The sequence below is a fragment of the Anopheles coluzzii genome, chromosome 2, assembly GCF_943734685.1.
Source record: "Anopheles coluzzii chromosome 2, AcolN3, whole genome shotgun sequence".
NCBI lineage: Eukaryota > Metazoa > Arthropoda > Insecta > Diptera > Culicidae > Anopheles > Anopheles coluzzii.
In genome coordinates, this window is record NC_064670.1 from 96,833,493 (window position 1) to 96,850,240 (window position 16,748).

The 16,748-nt window shown below is 49.8% G+C and overlaps 4 protein-coding genes across 5 annotated transcripts in view; 1 reads left to right on the forward strand and 3 right to left on the reverse strand.

Moving 5' to 3' along the window:
• LOC120960999 (cyclin-dependent kinase 14) overlaps positions 1-6,903 on the reverse strand; it is a 131,985-nt gene extending 125,082 nt beyond the window's left edge. Inside the window, exons 1-2 of one of the 2 annotated variants that reach the window (XM_040384528.2) lie at positions 6,626-6,903; positions 4,364-4,972 (exon numbers count right to left, since the gene is read on the reverse strand). In XM_040384528.2, coding sequence (XP_040240462.1) covers positions 4,364-4,499 — 136 coding nt within the window. In that variant the 5' untranslated portion in view covers positions 4,500-4,972; positions 6,626-6,903. The remainder of the gene's footprint in view (positions 1-4,363; positions 4,973-6,625) is intronic. The other variant, XM_040384529.2, reaches the window with a different exon arrangement.
• A 1,345-nt stretch (positions 6,904-8,248) lies between these two features.
• LOC120950253 (transcription initiation factor TFIID subunit 2) lies at positions 8,249-12,466 on the reverse strand. Its single transcript, XM_040368150.2, has 5 exons — positions 10,612-12,466; positions 9,921-10,544; positions 9,455-9,847; positions 8,659-9,388; positions 8,249-8,583 (listed from the first exon to the last, which is right to left on the reverse strand). The coding sequence occupies exons 1-5, from the start codon at positions 12,261-12,263 to the stop codon at positions 8,332-8,334; spliced, it is 3,651 nt and encodes a 1,216-aa protein (XP_040224084.2). The 5' UTR covers positions 12,264-12,466; the 3' UTR covers positions 8,249-8,331.
• Positions 12,467-13,023: 557 nt separating this feature from the next.
• LOC120952553 (augmin complex subunit dgt5) lies at positions 13,024-15,269 on the forward strand. Its single transcript, XM_040371944.2, has 4 exons — positions 13,024-13,192; positions 13,264-13,402; positions 13,467-13,611; positions 13,683-15,269. The coding sequence occupies exons 1-4, from the start codon at positions 13,107-13,109 to the stop codon at positions 15,203-15,205; spliced, it is 1,893 nt and encodes a 630-aa protein (XP_040227878.2). The 5' UTR covers positions 13,024-13,106; the 3' UTR covers positions 15,206-15,269.
• An 8-nt stretch (positions 15,270-15,277) lies between these two features.
• Positions 15,278-16,453, reverse strand: LOC120952555 (uncharacterized). The gene is made up of 3 exons (XM_040371945.2): positions 16,199-16,453; positions 15,810-16,113; positions 15,278-15,726 (listed from the first exon to the last, which is right to left on the reverse strand). Exons 1-3 carry the CDS (start codon positions 16,218-16,220, stop codon positions 15,453-15,455), a joined length of 600 nt encoding a protein of 199 aa, XP_040227879.2. The 5' UTR covers positions 16,221-16,453; the 3' UTR covers positions 15,278-15,452.
• Positions 16,454-16,748: the final 295 nt, after the last annotated feature.

Sequence of the window (16,748 nt, forward strand, 5' to 3'; positions counted from 1 at the left end):
ACACATTAAAAAGAATCACAAAAAAAAAATAAAAACTGTCTCCCAGCGTTAAACGGATTGCAGGTAGGAAGTAGATGGAAAGGCGCCATCAAATAAGGTTTGCAAGAACAAAACAAAAAAAAGAACGTACATAAAATAAGTTTTCCACGTTTTTTTTCAGTCGGAAAATCTCTCTTTTCAGGCAATTTCTGCCTAACTTAACAGCATGGAAATTTCACGAGCGATGGAAGCAATGATAGAGGAAATTTTATAGGCATTACGGATACAGCCAAAAAAAAACTCTTTTAAACAGCTTACCCAGTATATCAAAATTGTTCAACCGTTTTAATTTGAAGAGTTTACCTTTATTTTTTTTAATCCTTTTTTGCTCCAGCTTAAAACGATAAGTAGCGTTCGAATGCATGCACATTAAAAACGACACTTCGCTGCATTTGTATGCAGGAAACGGAAAATAAAAACGGAAGGCGAAGCTGCCCAACATAGCCCGCTAAAGCGTGTTATCAGTGAAATCTTGCACAAAGTTAGATTTTTTTTCGCTGGACTGTAATTGTGCCGATTTGTGTCAGATGAAGGGAAAGCTGCAAAGCCAAACAAAAACACACCGCAACCCATTTCCCTACATATGTTCTAGTTTCGCCACACTCTGGCTTAAGTGTTTCACGTTCAAGTGGAAGCAGCAACAACAACACACAAAAAACATGCGGGAAATTATGTGAACCGAAGTGCCGGTACAAACGTTCTAAGCGAAAACTAAAACGACAACACAAACACACACGGAAAGAGGAAGAAAAAAACACGCAAACGAGCGAAAGAAAAGCACAACATCATTTCACTTTTGTGCATTAAGCGTTTTAGCAGGCGAAGCGATGATGCAAACCCATTCGCATGAATGGCTCCAGCTTCCAGCATAAAAACACACACACACGCGCGCGCGCAAGCCGAGATTTACGGTGAATTTGGTACGAAAGCGATTACTGTCTCTCTTTTTATTTTTCAGGGCAGTTGAAGAGATAAAAAACACTATTTCCACTGGGAATTTGAAAAAAAGGATGAGAAACACACATCGTACAAGTGTTTTTGCGGCCAGTTGCGAAAAGCGGATGTGGCAGTAGTGTGAAGCATGTTCTAGTGAAGTGAGAGTAAGAGAAAAGAGAGGGAAAAAAGTCCACCCCGAGCTGTTTGTGGTGCTGCTACACACTCTGTGGCAATCGATTGTTTGCAAAACAATTTCTTACAGTGCACAAATGCAGCCCCGTCCGTGTGTGCATCAGGGCATCCAACGCAGCCAACGAACTGGGGGGTTGTGCACGCTAAGCGAAATTGCAATGTAGCGCCGTCTCGATGACATTTGCCATTTAAGCAGTTTTTTTTTTCGTTTTCTTCTTGTCTGCATTGTGTGTGTGTGTATTGTAAATGCTAGTAGAAGGTTTATTACTCACAGAGCGACTGCTGAACTGGGTCACAAGATAGATTTCTAGAGATAAGACACGATAAACGCCTGCAGGTATGCAATTGGTACAGCAAAATTTCTGTTTTAGTGTTGCGGTAGTGTCATGCTAATGGGATTACATTCAATTTTATCAGCAGAATGCTTAACGGATACAAAATAGCCAGCATAAACATGATGAAATACGTCACGGAACGACGCACGGAATTTCCCACTCACCAAAGAACGGTCGCAGCAAAAAGGGTGCAATAATTGTAGATATTTCCGGTCTGCATCGATTCTCAGCCATGTTTGCGCCTTCCTTCACAGGTTCTTGTGTCCAAGCAAAGCCGTTCATTGCTCATTCCTTTTTAGCGTATGTACGAAGAAACGCACACACCGCAAAGAGTTTAGCCATCGAAGGACATTGGTTGCTTTTGTCTGTTTCCTTACCCACAACTACCACCACCACCAGCAGCAAGTTTGTTTGAAGATGCTGGCTAGACGGAAGAAGCAAGATCAAGTTTCTGCGCCCGCCAAGCGCAACGATCGTGAGAAGGAATGTACGAGAGACACGGTGTGACACCCGAGATCTCAGGGCGGTTTTGCAGCAGAGCATACATTACTTTTCAAGCCGTTCCATGTAAATCCCCATTATTACTGCAAAAAAGGTGCAATTGTTGTACAATTAATTATTTAAATAATTAAGCCTTTCTACTCGGATACAGAGTTTTCCAGGTCATTTACGAATTCGAAAACATTTTTTTTCACCGCGTGCAATATGTTACTCCACATCATTCTGATATTTCATTTCCATCATAATATTATTTAATTCTTCAGCATGATTTTCAACACTTCAACGGTCTATACGTGATGAGATAATGCTTCAAACCCCGGTGAAAAAACGATGGTAATATACTTTTGAAGTGTTGAAAATCATGCTGAAGGAATTAAAAATTACAGGGTTTTCCAAGTTTTACTTCCGAATGTGAACTTCATTATTCACCTCCTCGAAGAAGTTTTTCAAAAGCAGTCAAATGTTGTATTTGCATCACAATAAAGTTTCAGTTCTTCCACATGATTTTCAACACGTCTTAAGCTGGATTGAGTTTGACAGTTATTTGTGATGTGTTGAAAATCATGTGTAAGAACTGAAATTTTATAGTGATGCCAGTACAATATGTGACAGCAGTTGAAAATCATCTTGCAGGTGTAGAATAATGATGTTAACGTTTCACTGTGACTTGCAAAACCCTGTAAAACCCACTGTACAGGATTGTCAATTGCAACGTTTAAGCTCTCGATCGAATCCACCAGCCAGTGAAACCAGATGCCCGATACGATCGCGGTGGGAACACAACCCTTTTCTGGTCTGGGGGGGCGGGGGGGGCATGCGTTGTCTCGCCATTTTACACACCCCAGGTTCGCTGTTGCACCGGACGGATTTCATTGACTTTTGCCGTTTCTTGTGTGCGAATTAATTCTTTGTTTCTTTTCGCGCGACATTCGCCCCGGGGCCTAGGGTTCTCCTACCAAACACTCCAAACACTCCTCTCGTGTACTCTCCCCGTTGTGTAGGTTTTAGGTCGCATCTATTGGAATGTAGTCCGGACGTGACTTTGCACACACGCACACACACACACTCGCAGGGAAGAAGTTTTCGCGCAAAACGGAGAGGAATTAGCAAGTGCAAAATCGAAGAATCGCTTTGTCCTAAAATCACACTTTCCCAGAATGTTAATATCATTTCCTTCGGAAGCTATTTTACAAAGCCTTCTCTTGGCTAGCCCATTTAATGTGCAAAACTTTGCTAAGCGCACGATAAGATTATCTTTTACCTACAAAAACTGATACCACCGGTGGGGCGGGGGGTATAAATCGGAAACAAAAACCACTGTAAAGGGGCTTGGGACAATCGGTACCGCGCTTTGTGGTCGGTGCAGCTTATCACCAAAGGCGCTGGGCCAAAGGTTTGCGATAAGTTAGCGAGAAAGGAAATGAGAGCACCCTACAGTAACAGGTTGAAAATGGTGGTGGTTACAGGGGATAACAAAAAAAAGCCCACCACCCACACTCAATGTAGGGTTGTGTTGAGATAAAACACACACGCTCGTTAATTTCAAGCTTGCCCTCAATAATGGTAAAAAACAGTGAGGCAAACGTTTTGCAACCGATTAGAGATAGTTTTTGGCCCTTAAAAAAACCTTATCAGAATGCGGGGAGGGAGGAAAATGGCATTTCCACGCAACATGCACGTAAAATAGTGATTATTGAACGGGAAAAAACTGCACTTCACACGTGACTGTACAACAATCGACCGCTCCAAAAACCTTCTCCTGCTTCCAAGGTTTATCAATTAGCACCGATGGCATGCTGGCCAAGTCGTCGTACATCGCATAAATTCGATTAAAAATGGAAACGACCAACAGACGCAGGTAGAGCAACGGACATCGATTGCAACAACAAAAAAACAACAACATCCCCAAGAGACATTTGGCTTCGGGGCACAGACCACCACATCATGCCTGTCGGGCGTGTGTCGTTTGGGGCCAACCTTTTTTTTTTTTTCTTTTTTTGGGCGCAACCTTGAAACGTGGCCTCTCTCTCTCTCCCTCTGTCGGGGGTAGGCGGATGAAGAGTGATTCGAATATTTATGGACAAATTTTGGTTTTTGAAGCTGGTCCACCCACGGCCAGAGCTGTGGTGAAGTGCGAGCTGGCATGTGTGGGTCCATAAAAGACCGCCAACAGCACTACCACTACTACTACTAGAAAAAAGCATCCAATTAGAAGGATGAGAAACGAGTGCAATAAAAGAAGAAAATTACGAAGAAGAGGAAAAATATTAGTATTATTTTTGTATTCCAATTTTTTCTGCTAAATCATAGCTTTTAAGTGAGTGTATGTGTTTGTGTGTTTAAGTCACGGTGTCACTTACCTTCTTTAGCGGCTTTCGTGTTGTTCGGTGGCACCGTGTTACCGTTTCCGCTGCCAAATCCGCCACTGCCGCCACCGCCGCCCGCGCCTCCGCCCACGCTCCCGCTGCCACTTAATCCCACCACCCCGCTCATCATCACTCTTACCACACACACACACGCACGCACACCTACCCACGCACCGGTGTGTACCGGACCACCACTACCGCACGCACAAACACACAGGTACGTTGCACACACGCCGGGTTGGTTGGCGGGGAATTGATTTTTATCTACGCTTTACAAATTTTACACAACTATATTACGCACACACCCCCACCAGCACCTTCCTCCCGGTTTCCCTTTACAAACGGCTTCTTCTTCTTGTGTGTGGGAGGTTAAGGTTAATTCTCGCCGTTTCCCTTTTTTTGTTGTGAATTATTTATTTTTCACCTTCAAATACACTCACACACACACTCCTACAATTACTAAAAACACAACAACGACGGCCAACAACGGAAAACACACACACACACGCCCGAGCACTTTTTGTTGTTGTGTTGTTGTTGCAATTCGGTTGAAACAATCGCGCGAAAGCGTTACCACACACACGCACACCTGTTTACGCGGCACTGTGATAAAAAGGAGAAGGACGAAAAAACAATCAGCAACAATAAAAGAGCCGTTTTTTGGAGGGGGAAGATACTCAAAATCCGTCACACAACACACGTACAACCCACACACAGACACATACAGCATCGCAACAGCATCGATTCCGAAATTCCGACACTCTGGCTGCACACACTGCGAAGCCTACGCGCGTGTTCTGCTGCGAGCAAAGGGCGGTGAGTCACGCACACACACACACCTGGCGAACAAAACACACGCGGCGGGAGGGAAAGAGAGCGAATGCCGTGGAAAGGACTCGAAGCAAAAGGACGTGTGCAGGACACACAAACACGCGCGCGCGGTCAGAGCAATCCAGCAACAACTAGCACCAGCTCACCCCGGATAGATCTCGCCCACTGCAAGGGCGCTTCGTTTTTGACAGGTTGGTTACGCGCGCTCTCTCGCTCACTCACACTATCTCTCTCCCACTCTCACATGCGGTGGCTGCTCTGTTGTAGGGCGCTGGTGCTGCTGCTTGCAAGAAAAGCAAAACAAAACATCAGAGCGGTGCTGCTGCACACACCGATGCACTTCTTGTGTGATGTTTTCCTTCTATGCTCTAATATAGACCCGTATGTGCGTGTGTGGGCGTGTGTGTATGTGCTACTACAGCACGCAGAAAATGAGCGACAATATCGTCGTGGTGGCGACCGTCATCATCCTCCAAAAAAAACACACAATATTTGCCCATTTCTTGGGCCCTTTCTTTTGCTGCCGCGCTGCTCGGTATGTCCCCGTGGCTATGCTGGTGTCTCGTCCTCTCTCTCTCTTTCTTTAACACACACAAACTCATCACGGCACACCATCACAACCTTGGCATGCTAGTGCACTTTGCTATTTCTTGCGCTTCTTGCTCTTGCACCGTCCGTGCCTCAACTAGCTGATCGAACCTGTCCTGCCCTGCATGCCTTTTCTTCCTGCTTGAGCTCTTCTCCTCTTCTTTACGGCTTCCACGCGAAAACCATGCGTATGTGTGTGTGTGCTCTTCTTTTCCTTCCCACAGCCTGCTGCAGATGGTTGCCCTGCGAGCTTCCCCACGCGATGGGTTCCGTTCCCGGCGACGGTGTGCCCTTTCACATTCCTCCCTTCCGCTCCACCATACACCCCAAACACACACACACACGCATACACAGAGAAATGGTGCCGGGTGGCGAGTTCGATCGATCACCTGACCTATCGCACACCGGTGTGTAATATGTTGCGTTACATATATCTTCTTTCTCATGCTGCCCTTCTATTCCAGGTCAACCCCCCAAAAAAAAGGCACAGAGTGGACATTCCACACATACATGCACACACACACACACAGTTTCCAGGGAAGACCAAAATTTCCGGTTCCCGATCGGGGCACTGTCGGGGGGTCGCACACACTCTTGCACGGCTACCGATGCACGACGACGACCACCACCGAAGCGGTTCCAATCCACTTGCCATTTGCTGGGGGGGCGGCAAGGGAGCGTTCGATCGTAACTGTAGCAGATGATAGTTCCCCGCATCCACACTCACCCCCTCCCTGGACACTGAGGAGCGGAAGATCTTTCGCTCACAGGATTCACAAGGAGAGCGATGGCCACACACACACACACACGCGCGCACTCAGGTGGGGAGACACAGACCTGCCACTGGATATTGTGCGGAACTTTGCGTTTGCTGCTGCTGATGCTGCTGTTGTTGTTGTTGCTGGAACGCAGCGTGTCGTTGTCGTCACTGGACACGCACGAATACAGGATACACAGCACTCACACACACACACCTTGAACGCGGCACGCTGCTGCCTGGACGCTGCCTCACCGTGCGGCAGCCGAGATTTATTCTGCGCTTCCTCGTTCGGTGGATACAACCCAAAAAAATAATAATACCAAATGTTCCTGTTTCCCCCATCAAGCTACAACAAACCGACCTCGCTTATCCGTCCCGGACATTGGCAGCGGCACGGATTAGCGGCGCTTCGCGAACCGCGCACCGCACACTGCCCGTACAACAAATTACTGCAGTTGGCAGAGCTCGCGAGACCGCTCCAGATCGGTACGATTTTCACTCGTGCTGGCGAGCATTTTTGAAAGGCGGAATTAAAGTCCATATAAGGCACAGGTCGATGTGGGCTTAGGCTGGTAGCAACGCTTTTTTGCATGGGATTTCATCGGACGACCTGTCAAATTTTTACATGGGATTTGACAGATAGCGTCGGACGACGAATCATATGTCCAACATTATCTATAAAATCCCATATAAATTTCGGCCCAATTGCATCAGATGAGCGTTGCCACCTCCCTTAAATATTTGACGTAGAAGAAGGCTCAGGATCAAGGATAATGTATTTAGAAGGTTGATTTTTACCGCTTTTGCTGGGCGACATTGTGGGGGACATCTGTCACTCTCTGCATACACATTTCATTACCCCGCACCAGCCCTCCCCGATTTTTACACCGGAGCCCCAGGAAGAGAAATATCAAGTCGAGAAATGTCATTTTGCTCTGAACAACTTTACCTTGTCATTTATAACACCTTGCTCAGGATGACAGTTGCTTTGTCCAGTTCTTTTGTGTAAATTTTGGGTCGAATGATACATGCCGTTCATAAATTTTGGGTTTTTATTCCTACACTATCTTTAAAACGATTTTTTGGTGTTATTTCAAGTGTAATAATTATTTATGAGTGCCATACACCGCAAAAACACCCAAAAAACTTTTTTTATTTTGAAGAATGTGTCTAATAACCGTAAAAATTTTATTAAAAAGTAAAAGAAACTTTTTTGACTTCATTTTAGCGATTAAAATGGATTTTTTCAACATGATTTTAAAAGTCTCATCTCAGTGCTTTCCGGAGCTTCTACAAACACCTACGTGAGAAACCGGTTGTTAATTCTCTCTAAGCCATCTCTCAGCTGTAGTCTCGGTGTATGTAGAAACGCTCACACACATGAAATTAATGAGGGTGACGTGAAGAGAGTGGTGGAGTGTATTTTTTGCAATTTAATTTTGTCCTCCAACACAGTCGCACACCAGCGCAAGCTTCTTGGCTGGCGGTCATCAACCCTCAAAAAGACTCCAAACGTCAAAAACCGTCATTTCGCCGTTCAAAAACGCTCACCAGCACGAGGGAAAATCGCACCGATTTGGAGCGATCTTGCGAGCTCACAAACTGCAGTAATTTGTTCTACGGGTAGCTGACAGCTGCAGATTCATACTGTCGCGTCCAGTGCTTGCCGACCGTTTTTGTAACGTTCATTTTCAAATCGCTTATATTTGCATTATTTATTTTATACTTTTAGTTTCCGTTTCGCTACGTTATTTAAAGTTTCTTAGCCTAATGCTGCTTCCTGTTAGAGCGTCAAGTCGAGCGTCGTCGGATTGCTGTCCCGGCTGGAGCTGTCGGCCGAGCTGAGCGTTTCCTGCGTTTCCTCCCGTATCACCCGCACAATGTTGGGATCCTTCTTGTCCTTGCCCTTGTCCCGGTCGCGATCACCCCCGCCCCGCTCCTTATCCTTCTCCCGGTCCCGCTCCCGGTCCTTGTCCTTGTTGTGCTTGTGTTTGTGCTTGTGCTTATGCTTCTTCTTGTCCTTCTTTTTCTTTTTCTGTAAAACAAAAGCATATTTGTTACATTTGCTCTGCAAAAAACAATTCAATCGGCCCCAGCCCGGCACGCTTACCTTGCTACCATCCGTCTTGGAGCTGTTCGGATCGACCGCTGCGGAAGATTCGTTCGCCATTCCCGCCTTGCCGAACATGCCCGGCTCGAAGCCGGTCGGCCCGCCCGCTCCCTTCGAGCTGCCCATGCTAATGCCCGGCAGCGAGATCGAGTTGTCCGAGTAGAACTCTGCCTTGATCTTCTTCGACGGCGGTTCCTTCTCGAGCACACCGGACGGCGGATCGTTGTCGTCCAGATCGATAACCTCCTCCTTCACCTGCTCCATCGACTTGTTGCCCGTCTCGCCGGCCTCCTTCTTGATGCTCGCCTCGACCGTCTCGATGATGCGCTGGTTTTCCCGCGCCACCCGCTCATTGTCCTCCTGCTCCTCCCGCGCGCGGCTCTCCGCATCGTCGTACGGTGAGCCGTCGCGGCTGCGCGGTATCATCACCTTCGTGTCGCCGATCTCGATCATATCGAACGATTCCTTCACGTCGGCCGGCTCGGGTGTGGCGGACCGATCGCGCTTCGGGATCGTGTACGGCGCGAGGGGCATCGCGTCGTCCGGGGCAGGGGAGCTACGCCGGCTGCCACCCCGATCGGAGTACCCGAAGCCGGACGAAGGTTTCTGGGCGCGCAGAATCGACCCAAGCTCCTGGTTGGACAGGCAGGCCGGCATTCGCACACCGTACAGCGTGTAGTAGAGATCGACCATATCGCACCGGAGCCGTGTGTCGTGCGATAGCTTCGAACTAAAAAAAGAAGAATTAATGTCACTCACGTGCTTCAATATCGTGCCTTTTTGTTCTTCAACTTACTTCATGTTTTCCCAAATGCGCAGCGCAAGCGCTTCCCGGTCCAGACGGTGCCGGTTCGATTTATCGAACGGCAGTGCCTCGATCATGCACCGGCCGAGCTGATGGCGAGCCATCGGGTCGGGATCTGTCTCGAGCAGCTCCATCAGATGCTCTAGATCCTCCCACCGGCCATCGATCTTGACGTAATCGACCAAACACTCCATCGCGGCCAGACGTACATCGATGTACTGGCCGTAGGCGGCGTAGCTGCGATAGATCTTCGGGTTCGTCGGTAGATGGCCACACTTTTGCAGCTTGCGGATCACCTTCAGGCACGCGATCGACACGGTGTACTTGTACGATGGTAGGTGCTTCTCCAGATTAAGAATTCTCGTCACTTCCTCCAACACCAGCCTGCAAAAGGGAAGCAAATTAGTTGAATTAATGAACCTTCTTTGACCGCGGAATGGACCTGCCAGCTGCTTACTTGGCATCTTGAGACAGATTCTCCGACGAAAGTGCCCGTCCCTGATGCACCACCGAGATGACCGGCGTGATCGTGTTGCCCAGCGCCTCTACCAGCGCCGCCCGGTAGTAGTTGTCCGAGTAGTGGTTCTTCGAATTGTCGTTGTACTTGAACAGATCGAGCAGGAACCGGATCACCTCGGGCGGACAGATGCCGTGGGCCGTCCGCAGGCCCGCCATCGCCACCGGGATCGTCTTCTGCAGGAAGTAATGCTGAAAGTTGGTAAAGTTGTTCTGCCGTATGATGTGCGGCGCGCTGAACGAGCCGAAAAACTTCTTAAAGATCGTGAGCATCGCGGGCGGTCCCTGCCACGACGTGACCATGGCGTTCGCGACCTTCGTCAGGCAGATGGCCGCCTGACAGCGGACCTCGTAAAACACCCGCTCGCTTTCGATCGTGTCGGTCAGGGCGAGGCGTGTCTGTGGCGTGGCGTACTTTTCCAGCGCTTTAATCGCCTCCAGCTGGGCCGTTACGTCGCGTTCGTGGCGCAGCTGGAACTGCCACTGGAAGTCGGGCTGCTCGATGTTGACGGAGCGCAGCAGCGTCATTTCCGGATCGAGCCGTATCCACAGGACGGGAGATTCACTGAAAAAGAGGAAGCGAGGAATTATTGCATTCAAGAAGCGGATGTGCTCTGCACGCCCATACTTACGCCATCGGAGACAGATCCATGTCCACCTCCTCCCCCGTGCAGAGTGGAATCTTTTTCTTCTTATTGCGCCGGCTCTTCGAGTGGCACGTAATGTCCGACTTGACGATGATGTTCTCGATCTGCAGCGTGTGCTTAAACGTACCGTCGAGCTCCTGCAGCTGAATCAGCAGCGGACCGACGTACTTCCGCACCCCGCGCTGGTTCACGCAGTCCTGCCGAATTTCCAGCTCGATCGTGTTACGCTTCGAGTTAAACACCGACGTCATCGTAAACTTGGCATGCCCGCCCGTCCGCACCCACTGATCGATAAACACCGACATGTCCTTGCCCGTCACCGTGAAGATCGCCTTCGAGAAGACGTTCGTCGAGATCAGCATGTGGCCCCACAGCCCGCTGCCAATCTTCGTGCCGGCCGCGTTCGACGCCAGCGCCAGCTGCTTGTTGAACACCTGCAGCAGCAGCTCCTGCCCGATCCGGTGCTCCAGCATCCGTATGACCAGGTGTGACTTTTTGCGCATCAGCTCAATGTACTTCGGCGACATCGTGTGCAGATTCTTGATGGGGAAGTAGAACGGATTGTCGTTGTACGCTTTCTGCGGCGCGGCCGGCGAGTTGTTGATGGCCGACACGGCGGGCGGTGCCGGCGCCTGGCTGCAGTCCAGTATGATCCCCCCGTACTTCTCCTCGTACCGCACCACCTCGTCCAGCTCGTCCCGGATCCAGCTGCGGTACGCATTGTTGCCGAAGCACTTCTTCGAGTTCAGCCCGCACAGGTACTCGGCAATGCCGCGCGCCAACCACGCATCCGACCAGTTTTCCATCGTGATGAAGCAGCCGAAGAACTGCTCCGCGATCGCTTTCGACATCACCTTGCGCGAGTGGAACGTCTGATCGATGATCGCGATCGAGTGGAGCAGATGCGTCGACAGCAACGTCATCGTCGCGTACGCATTGCACTCGTTGTCGATCTCGTCCACAAAGACCTGCTTGTAGCAGGAGAAGGGATAGCGCGTCGACAGCGCCTCCTCGTAAAACTCGAACGCCTCGTGCAGGTAGCGCACCGTGTTCTTCAGCAGCGGCATCAGCTGCGGCAGACAGAAGTGCGTCACCTCGTGCATGTGCGGATCGACGAAGATCTCGAACGGCCCGACCGCCAGCGCAATGTTCGGGGCGCAAACCGGCACCGACACCACATAGTGGTACGTTTTGCGCTGCAAGTCCGGTGTCATGACCACCTCCACCAGCTCGCCGCACGACACGGCCGTCATCGTTTTGTCCACGGTAAACTCCAGCTTCCAGGTGCACGGTTCCGCGTAGCTGTCGATGCAGGGGAACCACATGCGCGACGAGTTCTCGTGCCCGTAGGTGAACATGTGCGCCGCTCGCTCTTCCATCGTGCCCTCGCCCTCCGGGATGACAAAGTGCACGCCGCCCGGCGGATCTTCGAGCGAAAACTCGATCCCGATGCGGACGCCGCGTCCCTCCGAGATCAGGTGCTTCGCTTCCGGCGGCACCACGATCACCAGCTCGCCCTTGTTCTCGTCCGCGTCCGTTTGCCGGGCCACGTCCAGGTGGCTTTTGGAGAAAAACTCCAGCGACTTGTTCTTCGTCTCGCCCTGGCAAATGTCCTGGAACGGGTCGAAGTAGTGCATCTCCGCCTCATAGCTGTCGTCGAGGATGACGCGATAGATGCGACACTGGCGGCAGTTGAGCCGTATCACCGGCAGCCAATCGCTCGTCGGCACAATCAGCAACTCCACGAAGCCGATGATGCTCTTCCGCTCGAAGTTGATACCGGTCAGGCTGAGGATTTGGTGTGCTGTAATGACAGGAAGAGGCAAGGGAGGGGAAGAAGCCAAACACGATTACACAAAACAGCACAGCAAACCACGTGCAGGGGCCAATTGGTGATACTTATAGTTTAAACGGGCGGGGTGTCGCCTCTGAGCCCTCTTTCTTCATTTTTAAGGGCGTTTATCTGGTTCCTGGGCACGCAAACATTTGCACATCGCCGCCGCGTATTGCTTTGCTCCGATGTGAACGCGTTTGTTTATTTGTTTGCAATGTTTGCTAAAAGACCAGGTACGTCCATGCTGTCATTTCCTTGTTGACAGCTTCTCGCGTTGATTGCGCTTGACAGCTGAGAGCAACGAACAAATCATCATTTGAATTGGGCGAATTACGCAAAAATAGAGAAAAAATATGTTATTTAACGGTATTTATTCGAATTTTACGAAAATACTTCAAAAAATCGTGCTATCGAGTTATTTCCTTTAACTTTTTCCCGATTTTTTTCACAAAATCAAATCTTTCCTACTTTCGCTACTGTACACTGGGTGGCGCTAGCAGCACTCTGCCAATTTGACAACCATCTCGCGATGACAGCCAACGCAGAGCCGTTGTTTTGAATCAAACGAACTGTGGCTGTGTTGTGAACGAGCTGACCCATTGCGCTCCAAACACTTTTGCGAAAGAATTGCGTTTCCCACCCCGAAATGGATGAAATAATGCGCTTCAAAGCGTGGGCAACAAAGCTCGGCTGCCCGCCGGAAAAGATTCCACCCGATGAGACGCTGAAAAAGTGAGTAAGCTGTACTTAATCGCACGATACCTCAGCTAACAAACAGAGGGCATTTCCACTTACCATGGCAGGTCGTTCCGGGGCGAGCAGAGCACCATGTTTCACCACATCATGGAAAAAGTGCGCTCGCGGCAAGAAATTGAAGCGATGCGAAGAAATGTGCTAGCACACAAGCTGCAAATTTATAAGAAAATGGACAGCATTGTGGCGGTAAGACCGATCCAGGGCTATACATTTTCCATTTGCTACAAATTGATGGTTTTCCTTTCTGCAGAATGCATCCTTTAACACACTGCCCGTGGAGCTGCAGCGCTACATGAAGATGCAGAAGCTGAAGAAGAAAATTGACGAAACGCGACACCGTATAAAGCAGTCGGTTGGAAGCTTCGACTCGTTCAACTTACAAATCAAAGAGAAAAGTGAGTAAGAGTGAATGTTTTTGCTGGATTTTCCACCGTCTCTAACCACCCACCCATTCCCCCTTCTGCAGACATCCAAAAGCTGCAGCTGATGAACAAGCAGGAAGAACTGTACGCCAAGGTGTCTCTGTACCTGGCCCACGAAACCACGCTGAAAGCCAGCCTCGAAAAGGAAGCCCAGCTTGCCCAACGCATCGAACGCATTATGCCCATCAAGCGCTCGGATACGTGCCGGCCAGACACGGCGGAAAAAGCTATCGAACGGTGCATCGAGCTGCTCGCACAGTTTTACGATAGCTTCCAGGAGCAGAACCAGGAGGCGGGCTGTGCGCTGCAGGAAAAGCTCTGGGCGGACCTGCGCGAAGCGTTGCGCGGCATTCCGAACCACCTGCTGTGGAACGTGCTGCTGGCGATTAAGGATCGGCATCTGCGCGAAATTGCCGAGCATGAGAACCGGCGCGACGAAACCGAACACGGCGTAACGCTGTCCGATCTCGATCTGCTGCAGACGAGCATGACCAAGATGTACACCAGCCACGTTAACGTGTTTCTCGACGTGGTTTCCAGCCGGAACAAGGTGAATGCGGCCCGCGTCGAGTACCTGGCCAAGTATACGCCGAGCGCGAACGAGCTGGAGGCCAAGATGGCCCTGCTGAACGTGATGGACGACGAGGCGGAGGAAGCGCTGGAAGAGTATCTGGTGCAGTGGAACTCGCGCGAGTACAACCAGGGCCAGATCGATTATATGGTGCGCGAGTGTGAGCGCAAGCGGCAGGAGCTGCACGCGTACACGCAGCGGGTGCAGAACCACGAGCAGCTGCTCGGCCAGCTGCGCGGCATTTACGGCCAGATCGAGGAAATATCCAAACACATGGAGGCGGAACTGCACCAGGTGCGACAGATCAAGCAAAAGGTACACTACACCAAGTACGTGTGCCAGCACACGGTCCACACGATGCGCCAGAAGAGTGGAAACAATCACAACACGCTCAACCTGAGCGATCATTCCTTCAGCCGAATGGACGGTACGATGCTGGGCGGAGTGGGTGGTACTGGCGGTCCCACTTACAGCCCGGCCGTACTGCCCTCGTTCGTCCGCGAGCTGGAAGTGTTCCGTCAGATCCCGATCGCAAAGTACGTTTCGCACTCGAAAACGGTTCTGCTCAGTGTGGAACCCAACCCGGCCATTTTCTTCGAGCTGCCGGCCGTACTGGCCCTTCTCCCTTGCACGGGTGTTAGTGCGGAAGTGTCACTGAAGCAGTTTGCCGAACTGCAGGAGCTAGAACAACACGCCCAGGGCTCGACCGTGGATTCGTGCACTGTAGTGGCACCGGCCTGCGACCACGAGCAGCTGGAGCAGCGATGGAAGTCGAACCATGGCAAGATTTGCGAGCTGCTCGATAAGATCGAAACGCTGACGAACAGCTCGCGCCAGACGATGGACAGGGTGCGGCTGTACTACAACTTTGCGCTTGCCAACAACTTGCGGAAGTTCGTGCCGCCGACAAAGCTGTTTAACGGCCGCAGCTACCGCGAGTACGAGAACGAGTACCTCATGTACTACCGGATGATTTATGGTTTCGGTGCGAACTGAGGTAAGCGAACGCTTTTTCAATGTTTAACAAACAAACAATAAATGTAAAATAAACAAACTCACAGCTGCGCATTCATATCCTTAACTATTCTTAGTAAAAGTCTTCAAGTATCATTTTATTAAAATCACACAAATACACACATAGAAAGCTTATCACATAACTTAAAATCCTATACAAGCGACCTCCGCTGCCAATCGAGATCAATGACCTGCATGTCTCACACACATACACACACACACATCTTGGCTAGCCTTCCACGCCCATGTTGTAGTCGGCAATTTTGGCCAGTATCTTCTCGATGTCCTCCTGGCAGTGGATGCCGATCTCGTGCAGATCCTTCTCGCACAGGGTCAGAAATACGTCGAAGTTGATTTCCTCCTTCGTGAAGATGCGTATGTACTTCTCCAGACCCATGTCCTTCAGTATGTTCGACACGCAGATGCGATGCTCCAGTTCACGCTTGGCCACCGGTGTCACCACGTACACTTCATCCTCCTTTGGCGATCGTTTGTACTGAGGACTGCGCGTGTACGCAAAGGAAAGAAGGAAAGAAAATAGGATGACACACAAAGCTCTGATACACGCCCTCACACACACACTTACCGAATCGGTTTGGCCAACAGGTACGTCTTGCCCACCACGTCCTGACGCTCCGTAGCTCTCGGTGTGTTCATACGGGGCGAGATGCGGAACGTTTGGCTTAGCTCGATCGGCGACAGCTCCGGTGACGGTATCCGGTCCTGGTGTACCATCGGCGAGAAGCTGCGCCGTTTCGAACGATTCTTCGGCTGCTTGTACGCCTCGAACGAAACGTCCGCGGTGCAGTTGCCGTTCGGGGAGATCTTCTGTATGATCGGTGACGGTTGCAGTGCGGTTGCGGAATTTACCACAGCGGTCAACTCGCTCGCTGATTATGGGGCGAGGCCAAAAAAACAAGGATGACAATAGGGTTTAAAGAAATGATCTCCAGCGATTAATGTGTTCCAGCGTACCTTTAGATTTTGTAGTAGCCATTATAAAAAGACACAGTACACAAGGGACACACACACAAAAACAATAGAACGAAACAAAAACGGCTAACGGCTAACTATCTGCAGATTCACCCCGTGCAACACACTACACACAAAGCCGGGCAGATTAGTAAAGCGGCTTTTTTTGGGCGCTGGCAAAATGGAGGACAGGAAGCAGGATCCGACTACCAACCTTGCGGGGCCAATGGAGCGATATGCCGTTTCAGTTTACAGTGGAATCGGGCGATCGGATTTGAGTGTGGACAGAGCTTGTGGTGAATTTAATAAGGAAATTCCCATTAGACAAAATTAGATATCGATGTTCCGATCGAAATTCTGGTTAAATGTATACGCTGTTTCTAATGAAAAATGAGATATGGTTTTAAAATTGCAGATGAATCAATTTGTAAAATTGTATTTAATAAATTTATAAAAATTGAGAAAATTCTAAAAAAGAATGAAATTTAATTATTCGCTCGAGCAAAGAATTCCATGTATAATTCCAAATCCTCCTTTTCCTCGCATCCCTGCG

Bases quoted from the DNA above. Each gene is read 5' to 3' on its own strand.
- LOC120950253 (XM_040368150.2), bottom strand. From the start codon at position 12,263: ATGCACTACTTCGACCCGTTCCAGGACATTTGCCAGGGCGAGACGAAG. The intron at 10,545-10,611 runs GTAAGTATGGGC...CCTCTTTTTCAG, and splicing joins ATGGATCTGTCTCCGATGGC to TGAATCTCCCGTCCTGTGGA. The intron at 8,584-8,658 runs GTAAGCGTGCCG...TTTGTTTTACAG, and splicing joins CCAAGACGGATGGTAGCAAG to AAAAAGAAAAAGAAGGACAA.
- LOC120952553 (XM_040371944.2), top strand. From the start codon at position 13,107: ATGGATGAAATAATGCGCTTCAAAGCGTGGGCAACAAAGCTCGGCTGC. The intron at 13,403-13,466 runs GTAAGACCGATC...TCCTTTCTGCAG, and splicing joins AAATGGACAGCATTGTGGCG to AATGCATCCTTTAACACACT. The intron at 13,612-13,682 runs GTGAGTAAGAGT...CCCCTTCTGCAG, and splicing joins CTTACAAATCAAAGAGAAAA to ACATCCAAAAGCTGCAGCTG.
- LOC120952555 (XM_040371945.2), bottom strand. From the start codon at position 16,220: ATGGCTACTACAAAATCTAAAG. The intron at 16,114-16,198 runs GTACGCTGGAAC...CCCCATAATCAG, and splicing joins GGCTACTACAAAATCTAAAG to CGAGCGAGTTGACCGCTGTG. The intron at 15,727-15,809 runs GTAAGTGTGTGT...GTACACGCGCAG, and splicing joins CTGTTGGCCAAACCGATTCG to TCCTCAGTACAAACGATCGC.